The sequence below is a fragment of the Mytilus trossulus genome, chromosome 7 (assembly GCF_036588685.1).
Source record: "Mytilus trossulus isolate FHL-02 chromosome 7, PNRI_Mtr1.1.1.hap1, whole genome shotgun sequence".
Taxonomy (NCBI): Eukaryota; Metazoa; Mollusca; class Bivalvia; order Mytilida; family Mytilidae; genus Mytilus; species Mytilus trossulus.
The window spans coordinates 22,807,516-22,824,392 of NC_086379.1; the positions used below are offsets into that span (position 1 = coordinate 22,807,516).

Sequence of the window (16,877 nt, forward strand, 5' to 3'; positions counted from 1 at the left end):
TGAAATATTTTTTTCAAATATATACAGGATTAGGACTACGCACTCTGATGCTCTACACACGTAACGTTTTTGAGCCCGATTACATCATTTTTTGTATCCTCAACATACTGTTATAGTTCAGTTGAGTAGACCAAAACAACTTTTATAAAACGGTTTTTGATTTTTAAAATCATGATAATAGAAGAAACAGTAAATTCGACGATAACCATTTTGATTAGTAGAACGCTCGTCAATAATAATGACAAACGTCTGCACTGCCCGAAACTTCAGAATATGTCTGGAAACTGGCTGAGACGGTACGAAAGCATTGTAAACACCTTCACATGTCAGCCAATTGAATAAATTGGTATCATATTGTTATTTCATTTTAACTGACTAACTCGTATGAAATACAAACCATATAATTATTAAAATATGATTCTAGATTCAGGCAGGATACATTCTCCCATTTATCTGGAAATGTTGTAAATCCTTACTTATTAATGGTTAAAAATTAATTACCAAATTCTAACAACCAAAAACATACCTCAAAACGAGCCGCAAACGTATTAATGTTTGTTAACAGGTCTGCTGGTTCTATTATTTCCTTGTTTTCATTACAAAGGACACAAACATCACTAAATAGTTTGTCCATTTCTTGAAAATGTTCATAAAAAGAATTAAATCGGCTGCACACTGAATGGTGAGTTTTCTGAATAGAACTTAAGGAACAAATTATTTTCTACACGAAATACATATAAATAATTTGCTTATAATCAATATTTTTAAACACCTGATTTAATTCAATAGTTATGGTAACAGTCGATAAAAGTAATATTGAATCTGCTCAACTAATAACAAACTTCCGTTTGATTTTCAGATCTCTGCCCAATTTTTCATTCGAAACTATTACAAGTAGTTAAAAATTGTACAATTAATTTTAATACATACACTGCATAAAAATATGATATTTGTGTTCACGTTTTTTTTTCTCTTTTAAATCAAAATAATACATTTATGTCTACCTGCTCGTTTGTGAAATAATTAAGATATGCTTAATACTCTTTATACTTATATTATCAAAATATAAAGCTTAGTATTATCTGTTTGAAAAAGTCATTTAAATCATTTAATCATATACAAAAAAGGATACATTAAGGTCTTCTGATGGACACTTTGACTGTTCCGTTTCGATTACCTTGATACCACGTTTCGTTTCATCTATAAATAGCTGAAAACTTTTGATGGAAACTAAAATAAGAAACACAGAATTATATGCAAATATAATTATCTTTATAATTTTATTTAACATTGTACAGGCTACATAAAACTGCTGTCGTATATGCTCATATATCACTGCAAATATCCAGATATTAAAATCAAGCATGTGCACTTCTTTGTTTTAAAAATAACAAGTTTCGTATATAATTATTATACATGTAAAGTATAAATAAATCAACTAGAAAATAGAAGAAAAAAATCAGTATATTCTTTAATACTTTCCAAAAAATGGCTTTTAAACCTGCATATCATTAAATGGTGAAGACAAATGTAGATAATGGAAATGGAAAGCATACCACATCTCATGGTTTCGATAGGTTACTGTCTAACTAAACTGTCATATGTTTTCTCTCTCTGGAAGGTCACTTATCAAACTTTCTTTAAACATGTTAACACAATAATATCCGGTTCAACTAATGTACAGCTCAATGCTATCCCAACTGTAATTTGGTTAAACTTTTCTTTGATGTAAACTGTATGACTTAACGTAACTTTTAATTGTGTTGTGAAATATTTTAACTACTACCTTTTTCGTCAAGGTCAAATGATATATCTTTGTACCAATGCAGTAAATACGGATGTGTGCTACATATTTCGCCAACAATAGTCTTCAATAGATTCCATTCAGTAGGTTCCAGACATGTTGAATCAGACTGCAATACACAAAAACAATTGTCTTTACCGTTTAAAATAAGAATGACGTTGGTTTTATAAAACGATATTTTATATATTAGATATTGAAAACTAAGATCTTATTTTGCTAAACAAAATCAAAGTACATGCATGTTGTGCTGTTACACTATTGTTTCAGGTACGAATAAAGGTGTGTATCTATTAAAACTTTCAAACCCGCTGCATTTATTTGTGTTCTGTTAAATTGTTCCTTTTAAAATTGTTAAACGAAGATGACTGATGTACCCATATTTTGACTATTTTATTTATTGTGTCTTGTTGTTTAACGCATCAATGTAAATATAACGGAATTTGATGAGACTGTCATTAAAGTGAAAGGGTTAGCGCTATAGAACCAGGTTTAATCCACCATTTTCTACAGTTGAAAATGCCTGTATAAAGTCAGGAATATGACAGTTCTTGCCCATTCGTTTTTGATGCGTTTTGTTAATTGATTTTGCCATGTGATTATGGACTTTCCGAATTGATTTTCCTCTAAGTTCAGTATTTTTGTGATTTTACTTTTTACACTTGTCCTTCGTCATGAATAGATAAACGCAACAGTAGTATTCCGCTGTTTAGAAGTCTTAAATCGATTGAGAACAAACAAATTCGGATAACAAACTAAAACTGAGGAAAACACATTATAAATTAGATGAACCCGATCTTCAGTAGTTGATGGGGGAACAAACGAGTTTCTCGTTGCCCCTTTTTGTTATATAGATTATACAGTTGGTTTTCCTGTTCGAATGGATTTACAATAAGTCATTTGTTGGGCTCTGTATAGCTTGCTGTCGATTGTGAGCCAATGTTTCGTTTTAGAGACCGTACTTTGACATATAATGATTTACATTATACAAATTGTGATGTCGCATTGGCAATCATACCACATTTCCTTTTATCTAGGTAACATATCATTATAAACTTGTAAACAAAATCAGTTAAATTATTTAGTTGTTCCTGCTAAGTAGTTAACATGAATATGACATTGGACTAGTTTATCGTTGAATATGTGGTGACTAATATATGTAAATGTCCTCCTACTGTTTCATATGTACAATAGTTGTCCTAATTGTATTCAAGGTCACACAGTAACTAGAACATATAAATAAACTCCTACTATTTCATATGTAGGATACCTGTCTAATTGTCAATCGTTTATTTTGTTTCTTTTTCTCACTTTCAGAAATAATAATATGGTAGTACACACTTAATATCTGTATCAAATTTGTTTGATATTTTAGAATAATTGTTTTAATGTAAAGAACATGTCTACGTGCTCTATAGTATACTATTTGTACTTACTTCTATTAAAAATGACAATTTAAAGTCTAATGGTGTAGTGTAGAAATTGTCAACCATGTAATCTTTTATTACCTGAAAAGATAAAAAAAAAAGTTCAACTTCCTATTTAAACAACCGTGTACGTAGCTACACAAATTAGAAATGTAGGCAAAGAGCTTCTACGGAACACATACTAACATGACTTAGTAATAATGTAATAAATCAGTGCAAATATAACGCTTGTTTTCTTATGTATGCTTGTTGTAGGCATGTTCATATAGCTTTTAATTTAAGGGGTAAGTCCATAACTTATATAGTATTACGCTATGTTTTTATTGTACTAAGATTAATAATAAAAAGATGAAATACTATCAAGGCAGCAAAAAAGAACAGGACTCTCTGCAGAATAGAGAGAGTTAAAAATGAATGTTTTAATAGAAAATGATTGTCCTGCATATATAATTTAAAACCGAATATATTTCACGAGTCGAATATATTTGACGAGTCGATTGTGACTCGTCTTACTCTTTAAATCAATTTTGTTTTATCATTTGTAATGAGTATAAAAATTTTATCCTTGGAAGCCTTATAGGTCACTATATAGCGTATTTGAAGTATCCAAACTTATATAAAATATTGTTTATATCATACCACTTTAGTACATAATATATTAGAAAATTATTTTAAATAATCTGCATTGTCATTGCACTCACCTCAAGTAAACTCTTAAAATGTTTAAATTCCATAACTTTTTTGCAGCAATCCTTTATTTTGCTTACTTCCTGTAACACATAAAATGACAATCGTTTACAATAACCAATGCTAAGGAATCTTGAAGATTCAATGCATTATGTTAATTGCATTTAGATATCAAAATGCATTTAGTAAACTAATATTTAAGTTCCTAAACAAAATGATCGAGATAATTAAAGGATACCTGATTCTTTATTGGATATATATTGTTCTCACTCAAATAGGTTTCCACATTGATAAAAACTTTTTAATCAGTGTGTCTGCAGGTATAAGGACCACGGGAACATTTGTAATAATTGATTCTGTGGTCCTTGTTTATCTTGTTGCTTTCTTCCCCTTTGTTTCAATTTACATGACAAATATATTGCGTCAGTATCAAGTGTTATTCGTGTATTATTCACTGGAATATAAAATATACATGTAACATACGTTTATATTATGATCGACCTCAAATTTTATTTACACTACAAAAAACGCATTAATCAACAATAGAGAATACCTTTAAAGCTACAAAGTACACTGAATACATTCTTACCTGGTACTTGCCATCAACTGTTTTCTGATATTGATCCACAAATTGCATGATATTTAACTTTTCTTCTAAGCGTTCCACAGCCATCATCTATCAAACATTATAATTAAAAGTACTTATTTGAACAAATGTCTATTTTACATTGCACTGATATTCTACTTTCTTATTTACTACTGTTGTCTTTATTTATGTACTAATATTTGTCTCCAAAAAAAAAATTTGTCCGGTTTTTTTTTTTAGTGAAATTGACTTACTTAGAGAGAGACAAAGAAGACAAACACACTGACGTCACCATGACAAAAAATACCTGCAGACATTAATGGCTACATCATGTTATAAGAGTAGATATTTGAAAAGTCGTGAATGCACAACATGTATTACGTGCTACTGTTGTAAAAGAATGTTAATCCAGTCGTTTTCTTCCTAATGGATATGTTGCTGACATCAATGTCCATTGGTTTCTACTGGACAACATTTTTTAATTTGTATTTCAATTTTATTTTTCTTTTGTGCACCTCATAGTCAATAATTAACTCACCTGTACAAGAAACTGTTCTGCTTCTCCAAGATTTTCTAAATCGCATTCAAGGGTTAAAATATTTCTCATCTAACAAAAAAGAAATGCATTTCGTAGTTTCTTTGTTTGAAATAATTTGGTTATTCAGGGAAAAAAGTATCTTATTGCTTATTTAAAAAAAAAAGGTTTTAGGCAATCAAGAAGTTCAGCATAGAAGGTTCCGAAAACTATATTGTATACTCCTGGGATATTTTGTGACGTAAATGCATGTGTATTCAGTTTTTTGCTGCAAATACCAGTACCTGGAGGAGATTTATTTTCTGTAATTCATATTTCAAGACATTTCCAATGATTCTTAATTTGAATGATATGCACTAAGGTTGCCTTTAACTGCAATTGTGTTGAATCAAGATCGAGTGAACAGTGTTCATATTCCAATTTTTTGACAAACGAATGACAATTTTACAACTGTTACATTCTAATCAGTATCTCGTATGGTCTTGAATTTCTTACTTTATTTGGCCTTCTTTTTTTTTAATTTTTTGGATTCGAGTGTCACTAGTAATTCTGGTAAGAAATAAACAAAATTTAATTCTGGCATCTATGATGAGTTTATTGGTATATATGATGAGTTTATTGGTATATATGATTAGTTTATTTTGTACTGTTAAAAATACAGAAAATTCAGGAGTTACCTCGTTTTCAGTTGGCAAAAGTTCAAATAATGCTTTGACATTTTCGGTAGCAATGTCCTCTATATCGTACGACTGTACACATTCCACAATAACATCTAGTGGCAATCCTATTTCTTTTTGTATCTGCACTATAATTATAGAAAAATAAAAGGTAATAGATATAAAATGCATGTTAGACTAGAACAAGTATTGAATAAAAATGAGTATTACATTTAAACATTTGAAAAACTTCCTCGGTAATCAAATTAAAGAAACACGTGGTTATCCTATGAATAACAGTAGCAGGGTTACTCATTCGAAAGCAATAGTATTTGAGTACCATAGATTTACGAATGAATTGTCAACAAAATAGATTAAGTACGAATGAATTGTCAACAAAATAGATTAAGGAAGAATGTATCAAAAATATTTGGTTTCAACTTTCTTAAAATTTTGTAATTTATTTGTCCATATAATTTTGATTTTAAACATTTGTCCAATTATTCATGAAATTGTGTCCATCTCCTCTCCCTAATGTTATTTAAGTTTACTTCATGATAACACTTACAAAATCTGTCTGCTCTAGTCTTTTCAATAAAAGTTATTTTTTCACTCTTTGCTTTGTTCTGTTCTCTACCTTCAATCCTCGGTTCAATGTTTTGGTTATAGTCATGTTTGGGCTCACTATTGTCTGAATTCAATATCTACAAAATATTGATAAAATAGTTGCATTCATTTAATCTGCAAACGAAAATTTTAATGCGATCTATTTATGTCTATACTAGAACACACCCGTGAAATCGCGGGTCCGTGACTGAAATAAAGTATATAACTATGCGCAAGCCTTATTTTAGTATAAGTATTGTCATCTGATAAAGTCATGCCGATTATAAGATACACAGTTTTCTCTGCTTTCAAATCTTTCTGTTTGGACCAGTCGAACTGGAACTTATCAATTATTGGTAATATTAATTATTTGGAAAGCAAAAGGTCCTGGAATGGAGTATTGTTTTAATCAACAGCATTGTCCTATATTAGTTATAAATAAAGTTGAATTCTTTGATTCGCTGTTTTACGTCATGTCTGTTAACAAATTGAAAACTGTACTTATACGCCTTATTTTTAGTCCAGATTTTCAGTATTCTTAAATTGTTATCTTAGAAAGTCTTACTGATTAAAATATTACAATAGGTAACAATTTGACAATTTAGTAGTGCCAACCCTGTGATTATGACTCGTGTATATGGTATATTGATCCTGTATACGCCGTATGATGGTGCGCCTGTCAGATGCGGAACGTACAGAGAAGGTTAAAGGTAACAGGTGAATATACTATTGGTATCGGTATCGGAATCGACCCGGAACTTCTGAATTATTGGCAATATTAATTACATGGAAAACAAAAGTAACTCGAGTGTTGTAATGTTTAATCTACACCTTTGTACTATTATAATATTAGTTATATATAAAGTTGAATTCTTTGATTCGTCATTTTTACATGATGACGGCTGACAATTTGGACCTCTTATTTTAGTATTATAGATTAATGTTTCTACCTGGTATGCAGTCTTTGTGTGTCAATATTTCGATAGTTAAATGGCGTATAGAATAAAATACACAAGAAGTGAGTATATGAATCGTAAATTGTTTATTTTAGACTTTTCATTATTTGGATATACATAAATTATTATATACAAAAGAAAGACTAAAAGCAAAAACTTACCATGCAATGCAGAAGACAAGTAACTAAGACATAATGAGTCATTTAAAACTTACTTTGTATGATAATGGTACAATTGTGTCTTTAGATTGTCTTTTTAAAACAGGAAGTGGGTGGCCAGTTTTTCGCCAATTGCGATTACTTCCTCTGCGTATGATTGGTTGATTTATTACTCGTGGTTCTACAACAGGATTTGATGTTTCTGGTTGAACTGGAACATATTAAATATAATTTTAATGACAAATATCTAAGTTTTCGTGTATGAATAATTGTTACTTTCTCTCCCAGTTACAAAACCATTACTGTAACAGCAACTCTTTCAGCGTTAGATATAGGAAGATGTGGTGTGAGTGCCAATGAGACAACTCTCCATCCAAAAACCAATTTAAAAATTAAACCATTATAGGTTAAAGTACGGCCTTCAACACGGAGCCTTGGCTCACACCGAACAACAAGCTATAAAGGGCCCCAACATTACTAGTGTAAAACCATTCAAACGGGAAAACCAACGGTCTAATGACTTTTATCTTTATCGGCCTCAAAATGGTATTTGAAACAATAAATCATCACAATAATATGCTTAAACATTTACAAGGAACTTTTTTGTTATCGAAATATTGTGCCACTGATAAATTGCAATTTTTAGTAAATATCAAACTTCAAATTTTGAACAAGCAAATGTATTTGACGTTTGTAAGTCTTCTGATGCGATAACACAATCGTCGGGTTTTCATTTCAAATTAAGAAATAATTCCTTCATGTCATGCTCTATTCTCATTTTAACATGGGTAGGCATTATATGTGTCGATATTTTACACTGAGCGTTAGCGAGGTGTAAAATGTGGTCAAACATAATGCCTACCCATGTTAAAATGAGCATAGAGCATGACATGAAGGAATTATTTCGATTTTAATAGGACAAATATAGTATTTTTATAGGTCGAAGCGTACGAAATTACAGTAAAAATGTTTGGCTGTTCCCGTTTCCTCCTCGGGGAATCTGTGCATTGCATTTCATATTTGATAAGTTTAAAAACTACTAGCAGGATAAATATATGTTGTTTCATAAAAATATATAATAAAAGTATATGTTAGCTGCCTAAATGTATATTTTTAAAAGGATAACGATGGAAATAACGTTAATATAAGCAGTAAGTTCTTGCGCATGTGTCAAGCATATTTTTTGTGCTCATTAGAACACGGCTTTGTTAACAAAGCGTAATAAGGACGTCATATTAGAATGATAAATACTTATTATTTTTTCTACTCTTTAAACGTTTTTTGCACGATGTTTGTCTCAAACGTACTGGATGTAGCTTTTCCCAGAAACATGTTTTCTGTGCATGGAGCACATATCATATTGTTCTTGAATTATATATAATCTTTATTTGTCATATAAGTAACATTATACTTGTGACATAAACAAAAGTAACAACAACAATAAAATAACTGAGTTAACACACACATATCTATATATATACAAGTAAAACTAACTAAGAGTCCCCTGTCCTCAGCTCTAAAGACTATAGTGCAAACTATACATACCTTCAAAAGAATGGTTACTATCTGAATCTATAGAATCTAGTAGTTGATCTAACTCTTCCAATCCTTGAATGGTTTCCGGTTCAGGACTTTGCTGTTTATGGTAAGTATGGACAATATCATCTGGTTCTTGGTTTTGCTGTAATCTTCTTGATAACTGTATAGTGAAAACATATCATCAATTTATATATACATTATATTAAAATATATATGCTTCTTTATGTAGAATTATCAAGACTATTTTAAGGAAGTCTAATTAAAATAATTATAATAACAAAATAAATGATGAGAAGTTGTTATATATTGCAGTGAAACAATTTGACGATGAAATATTAGTGTTGAAAGTTACAGAAAAAAACACATATCAAGACGAGAGGATACAAATATCATACGAGTAAAATCGTTTTGTGTCCGTTTGTTTTGTTCACGCATCATTGTCAATATCATTAAATTTAATGCGACTGTCGTACAAGTGAGATGTTTAGCGCTATAAAACCGGTTTCAATCCACCATTCCCACATTTGAAAAAGCCGGTATCAAGTCAGGAATATGACAGTTGTTGTCCATTCGTTTGATGTGTTTTGTCATTGATTTTGCCATTTGATTAGGGGCTTTCCGATTGAATTTTCATTTTTGTGATCTTCATTTTTGTGTATATAAAGGTACAAGTTAACAAGGTTATAATAAACATGTAGTTCGCATAAATACAATATTCTCACTTTACCAGTACATTAACTTCGAGTACAAAACGACCAATTACTTACAAATGTTATGTGCTAAGCGGTTTCTCAACACATATATATTTGCACAGGCCGCGTGCGTAGCAAAGACTTAACAAAAACAATTTGTTAAGACTTTGGTTTGACCCGGACATGGATTAAACCCATAAAATTCCGCGGTAGGGGCGAGCACGATATTACAAAACATGACTATTGCGGTTTGGCAATTTGAAATTGCTTATGATGTGAACACTTATAAAGTGTTAGATCGTTCGGTTGCACTACTTTATTCTCATAATTCTTGCGATACCGTTTCATCTTATCTACAACATAGCCGCAAATCTCATGTGCTTCCTTTCAAAAGAAAAACTGGATGTCGGGTGTGTAAAATAAAGCGGAAACAGAAAAATGAATGACGAAACATCGTTTCACATTCCATGCAGTATTAAAATCTATAAATACCTGTAACTGTGATTGAAGTTCAAACACCTGCAAATAATTGAAATCATTTTGATATACTGCAATTATCTAAGAGGGCATTTCTTTCTAACACAAATGATGCAAACGTCTAAGCGCGCACATGTTTTGATCATTTTTTCTAAAATATGTTTGCAAAGTTAACATACACGTTGCCAAACTATGCACTAGCTTGTCGTTAATCGTTTGTTAGTACAAACGCTACATTTGATTCTAACTTTAACCTTTAATATATTTAAATCAATCGGATCCAGGACCAATCCAGTTTATTCTACTATAATCCTTCGCTATTCCTTCATTTTATGAGCATATATTTAGAGTATTTATATGATATACTTAGTGAATGATGCATATTTTTCTTGTTGAATACATGTTTCAGCATTTATTTTCATAGTTTTTTTTATAAATTCATACTTGCATGCTTGAAATACTATAATTGTGTGTGTATTTTAAGATTGGTCTGTGTTTCTTATTCTAAAGAGGTGTTTCAAAACGGAGTAATTTTAAATCTTAAAACGATTAATGAAGATTTTTAAATTGGTGGATTTTGCTAAAAACAAATTACATGCATGACATGCAATGGATAACATAAACTAACTCAATAGTTTGATGTCGTTTTAATTAAATTTACACAATAATATGGAAGTTTACCCTTTGCTGTAGTTCAATGTTTAACTTGTATAAAGTTTCATGGGATTCTAACAACTGGTCCACATCTAAAAGACTGTTCCTGTAATCTATTATTTCTTTTCTTAACTCGTCTTTTTCATCAGTTGATTTCATCTCAACGGTCTTAAAAATAATTGAAGCCAAATTATAGAAATATGACATAACGAAACAGGAACAAGGCTAGTTAGGCTTTACATGATACGGGTTATGTTCTTCTCATATATTTTATTATGGTATAATAATTAACCCCCTAACAGGACGGATTGTACTTCATTTTCATATGATGAAGACTTAATCTTTCAATCAGTTGGATTGAGGTCTGGAGTTGGCATGACAGTAACTGCTAGTAGTCCTTTGTTAATTTATGTGCCTGTCCCAAGATTTTTAATTTTAGTTTCTTGTGTATGATTCGGAGTTTAGTATGACGTCCATTATCACTAAACTAGTATACATTTTTGTTTATGGGTCAGCTGAACCACGCTACCGGTTGTGGGATTTTTTTCGCTGCATTGAAGGCCTATTGATGGCCTTCGGCTATTGTCTGCTCTTTGGTCGGGTTGTATTCTTTTTGACACATTCCCCATTTCCATTCTCAATTGTATTTCAAATTGATCAAACTCAAACAGTCGTGAAAATGCATTATTATGAATTGAATATAATTTAAAACAACGGTTCGAGATATTTTAGTGCGGACATATATTGTTGTAGAAAACAGGTCGCTATCCACATTAGCCCACCAACCATTACAATTATGTGTCCACACTTGTAGAATAGACAAAATGTATAACGCGTAAAGTTACAGCTGTAGTATAATTGTTTGATAATTATAATGTTTTATTTATTCATCTTCATTTCTAATATTGAACGTTACATATGCATTTACATATATCATTCTATTAATAAGATTAGATACAAATGTAGTCAGTTTATGTTCTTCATATTGATTTCTCAACATGTATCATTGGTTCAAACTAAAAGTATCATTGATTAATTAATAATTGAACAACATTTACAGATCCAAAATCAAAATTAATATTTCTTATGCGGTCAGTCATGGGATTTGATTCTATAATTTTTCATAAAATGTATTAGTGAGAAAAGTTTCGATTTATAAATAGCTGATGTATTGTTCAATGTACTGTAACAGGTAACTTACCGATAACAATGCTTTTATATCTAAACCAGCACTCTCCACTTCTGATTGCAGAAAAATACGTGTGTTACCATCGGGTGACGAGGTTAGCAGGGAATTTATAAACTTCATACAACAAAGCTGAAAGAAAAGAACTTCTGAATGTAAATGTGTAACTGTAATAGGCACCACATGCATGAATGAAATTAAATAAATCAGAGATATTAGCCGCTAGACATAACAAATGAAATAATCAAAGGCAGTTGCCATTTTACTAAAGTAAAAAACGTACGTTTATTATATTCTTATAACTTCTTATTTTCCATATAAATATGAAGAACAGAAAATAAGTCATAACCATGGTTTGTTCCTCAATACAGTAAAACATCTGCATGTAGACTTTACTCAAATGCTGCATTGTTTAAGACATTTTGTAAAGCATTCAATTATGAATATGTCCTAAACATAGTAACAGTCACTTAAATAATCAAAACATATGTTAAACGGTCCAAAGATTTTCGATATACATCAAGAGACCGATTGTCTCAGCTTTATTTACAATTACATGCATATATATAATGGGTGACTTTATGTTTGAATAGGAAAGAATCGGGTCCTCCACCATATAACGATATAGGCCTCGTCGTTTTAACTTTAGTTTTCGGTCCTGGAACTAGCTCATGAATCAACACTCTTCTTTTATTAACATCATTTAAAAACAGACAGAAAATAATTTACAATAGGCGTTTCCGGAATCACTTGTACAAATCCGTAATATATATGTTACAGTAAATAGGTGAAATTAGGAATTACATGTAATTACTAAAATTTAGGAATTACAGGTAATTCCCGGTGCGCTTAGTTAATTCAAGTAATTCCTGAAACGGTCCAGTTATTACCAGTAATTACTAATTTTAAAATGAGTTTTTACACCTATTTACTGACTGCTAAAACAATATTGTGTTATGGTCAGATGATCAAAAGTTATGGTAATACTTACTAGAAGATCAGTTAGTACTCTTAAAATATTGAATGGTTGATTTGTATTCAAAATATCTTGAATAAATATAGACTTTCAAATATTTGGTTAAATCAGGGTAACTTTAGTTTGAATCCAAAATGGTTAAAGTTGAGCATTATACAGATAATTTTTTACCAATTTCAGCAGACATTGAAATCAGATATGGAAAATTCTCCCAAAGCATTATGTTTTAACTTCTTACAAAAAATCTTTGAGTTTGAAGAATATTTATTTATTACCTTATAAAGATCAGATAACGTTGTGAAGGTTAAGAACTGGAATGAACTGTTATGTGCATTAGCTTCGAGCTATTTTTTTTTTTAAATCATTTATAAAAATGATATAGTGAAATTATAATTCACTGTTAGTAGCCAATCTAGTTCTAGTTTGTTAAATTAGCTGAGAAACAAGGTTAATGAGTTGTGCACTTGCGAGTGAATATTTGGACCTCATTGAATATGATTGTATTCATGTGACCTTCAATTCAACACCTATCTGAAGATGGGTTATCGATGTATTAAGCTATTAAAATTGTAAGGGTTTTTGCAGAACAAATAGTCTCGCCTACTTTTGCTGTTAATCGCAGGCTCAACAAAATTAAGGAAAAAATATTAAAATTTTCCTCTAGATACTATCTTTTGACTAGTACTATAAGAAGCTTCTGTCAAAATTGGGTAAAAATCCAGGATGGTTTATAAAATCTAATGTTTTAAAAACTTTAACTGCAGGGTGTATGTTATGATAACTGGGGGAAAACTAGTCTATTTATCATGTTTATAAGTAATATAGGGAAAAAAGGATTTTTTTTACAATCTTTACTTTCGGATATTATCTTATGATCATAAACATTTAGCTTCTGTCCATGTTTGATAGAAATCCAGGATATTTGGAGAAAGTTATTTTAAAGTTTTAAACCACAGTGCATAATTGAGATTTTAGTTTAACAAAATTATGAAAATCAATTTTGAATTGATATCATTGTCTTGCATGCATATATTTAAGGAGTTTTAAGACCTATAAAACAACCATTTTCCAGTTTCAATTCACAAACACTAAAGAGTATGCACTTTTGATGTGCCTTCTATTCCTACATCCCCAAGTAAGCTTCCTTAAAATCCCTACCCCTTTACTTTCTTATTTGGTATCTTGAGTTATGTTTTTTTCAATTTTAAAACAAAAACATCAAGTTAGTAAATAGCTGTAAAAATGACAAAAAAAATCAGTAATTACCAGTAATCACTGAAACAACTAGTAAATACATGTAATTACTAAATTGGCTAGTAATTACGGGTATTTACTGAAATGTTTAGTAATTACGTGTAATTCGTAATTTCACCTATTTACTGTAACATATATAAAACTGAATGACACATACTATATAATACATATATATCTAAATACATTTGTATATACAACTCGTCTAAACATCAACCCAACAATGTTAGGTCTGTAAATTTGCGGTTCTTCCCTCGCCTGGATTCGAACCCATGCTACTGTGATATCGTGACACCAAATCGCCTGCACTGCAACCGTCCCGCTACACCACACGACCACCTGAGAGCCCAGGTGGTCGTGTGGTGTAGCGGGACGGCTGCAGTGCAGGCGATTTGGTGTCACGATATCACAGAAGCATGGGTTCGAATCCCGGCGAGGGAAGAACCAAAAATTTTCGAAAGCAAATTTACAGATCTAACATTGTTGGGTTGATGTTTAGACGAGTTGTATATACATTATGTACACAGCCATGTATCACCATCATTGATGGCGATCCGATGGATACATCTGTTGTAGGGTTGTCACTGACTCATACATGTACGTACTTATAAATACATTTGTATATATCAATGTATATCTCTTAACAAGCGAATAATGTTCCTACCTGAAATGAGACTTGTATTGCACTGGAACCAGCCGTCATTAACATGTTGACGAGGAACTTGAACCTGACCGGTTCACAGTTCTTTAATCGAAAGTAAGAAAAGCATTCTAGATCTCTATGGAAACCTTCATCTTCCATCAATACCTTACTCATAACCTTAAAGAAAATAAATCTTAAGAAATAATACTGATTTCTGACATTTTGAGTATTTCTAATAAATTATAATCCTGTCAGACGTCGATGTATTTAAAAAAAATCTTTAGAAATTAGAACCAATAACCTCCAGTCAATACTTATCAATTACTCCCTTAAGAAAATCGAATCTTCAAAAAGTGTTGACTAAATACTAAATGGTAATTATTTTGTTCATACATTTTTTAAATAGATATTATATTAATTTGTGTACGTTTTTTTTTATTGAGTAAGGCCTTCCAATTGATATGTTTTAGTGTATTTTTCAATGTTGTGAGCCTTTTCTCTGCGTTTTTCTAGCTTACCTCTAGTGCCGTACATCTCGACATGACATTTGAACTTAGTAAAGCCTCAGCAACATTTTCTAAACCATACGGTACATCTAGCAAAATTTTAACTGAACCCTGAAAAATATTCAAATAGAATGAGATCAAAAATATAGCATGGTTATTCTACTTTTGAATGAATTATAGTAAATTGTTGGTTTGGTGTAATGCGATTTAAAGCACAATTCATGTTGTCTACATGTATATCATGGCGGCAACTTTTTATTCATGTAAAACTCACAATCTCCAGAGTCTAAATGCTAGTGATCAATTCATTTTTGAAGAAAGTTACTGCATACAAGTTGTGTCGTTGAAAAACTATGGTGAATGAAGTGATAATCATCGTCTGAATAGTTCTGAATCAGCGAATACACTCTGAATATATTTTGACTTTATTTACTTTGTCTCAAAGAAGCAATGTTTTCTTAACCTACAAGACTGTGACAATCTTACATGAACACCATGTGTAGGCCAACGTTATTTGATAGAAGTCCTCTCTTTTAATACAATGTTATGATTTGCATCGAGTTACTTTGAAAGATAATTATGCTTGTAACCTTGGCATTGCATATAAGAATATTACTAGAAATCTTATTATATAGTACGTTCTATGCGCATCACATGTGCAGATTTACCTCTCGATAGTAGTTTTCAAATACATATTGTACCGCACATTAAATTTGAATATCACTGAATATCTGAAACATTGTTGAATATATGAAAAGTATTTGTATTTCTTGCTACTCCAATGATTAATATAGGTGTTAGCTTAATGTCTAGTGACATGTATTTCATGCATATCCATGACGGAAAAAATTATAAATGCAGTATTAGATATTCTATGAAGTGAATAGAACGGGATAAACGGCGGGCATTGAGACTTCCAATGAAAAATACAGGTTCTGTACATGTATAAAATTAAGAATGGAAATGGGGAATGTGTCAAAGAGACAACAACCCGACCATAGAAAAAACAACAGCAGAAGGTCACAGGTCTTCAATGTAGCGAGAAATTCACACACCCGGAGGCGTCCTTCAGCTGGCCCATAAACAAATATATACTAGTTCAGTGATAATGAAAGCCATGTTTGAAAGTGTCAACATTTTGCCTTAAAACAGGTCCTTTATAAATAGACCTTTGTTTGATAATTATTGGAAGTGCTGTGATTATAAATTTGATCTGTAATTTAGATAAATAGTTAGTATGTAGACTGTAATCATACCCTATAACGGAGACAGAATTTGATGCACATAACACATTCCAACTCTTCTATCTGTAAAATAAAGAAGATTTTTTTTTAAGAAAATGTTATTTTTGAACATCATGTTAAGATATGTATGTTCTATTACTTCTATAAACTGAAACTCTCAAATCATAGATTATTATACTCTTTTAAAAAATTGTGCAGATCAAGATCAGACACACCTACCGAAGTTAAATTGGTATCTTTAATTTTTATCCAATTTTGTTTAAATATGTTTTATATAACATATTTTTCTCAAAGAAC

General features: G+C 30.8%; 1 protein-coding gene across 6 annotated transcripts in view; it reads right to left on the bottom strand.

Moving 5' to 3' along the window:
- Window positions 1-16,877, bottom strand: part of LOC134724798 (formin-like protein 1) — a 36,383-nt gene that overhangs the window by 1,612 nt on the left and 17,894 nt on the right. For all 6 annotated transcript variants that reach the window (XM_063588050.1, XM_063588052.1, XM_063588053.1 and 3 more), the window contains 17 exons: window positions 16,593-16,643; window positions 15,349-15,447; window positions 14,852-15,007; window positions 11,976-12,092; window positions 10,802-10,942; window positions 10,136-10,162; window positions 8,958-9,111; window positions 7,469-7,623; window positions 6,261-6,396; window positions 5,714-5,841; window positions 5,040-5,108; window positions 4,505-4,591; window positions 3,930-3,998; window positions 3,238-3,309; window positions 1,787-1,913; window positions 1,133-1,230; window positions 527-691 (listed from right to left, as the gene is read on the bottom strand). In XM_063588050.1, coding sequence (XP_063444120.1) covers window positions 527-691; window positions 1,133-1,230; window positions 1,787-1,913; window positions 3,238-3,309; window positions 3,930-3,998; window positions 4,505-4,591; window positions 5,040-5,108; window positions 5,714-5,841; window positions 6,261-6,396; window positions 7,469-7,623; window positions 8,958-9,111; window positions 10,136-10,162; window positions 10,802-10,942; window positions 11,976-12,092; window positions 14,852-15,007; window positions 15,349-15,447; window positions 16,593-16,643 — 1,851 coding nt within the window. The remainder of the gene's footprint in view (window positions 1-526; window positions 692-1,132; window positions 1,231-1,786; window positions 1,914-3,237; window positions 3,310-3,929; window positions 3,999-4,504; window positions 4,592-5,039; window positions 5,109-5,713; window positions 5,842-6,260; window positions 6,397-7,468; window positions 7,624-8,957; window positions 9,112-10,135; window positions 10,163-10,801; window positions 10,943-11,975; window positions 12,093-14,851; window positions 15,008-15,348; window positions 15,448-16,592; window positions 16,644-16,877) is intronic.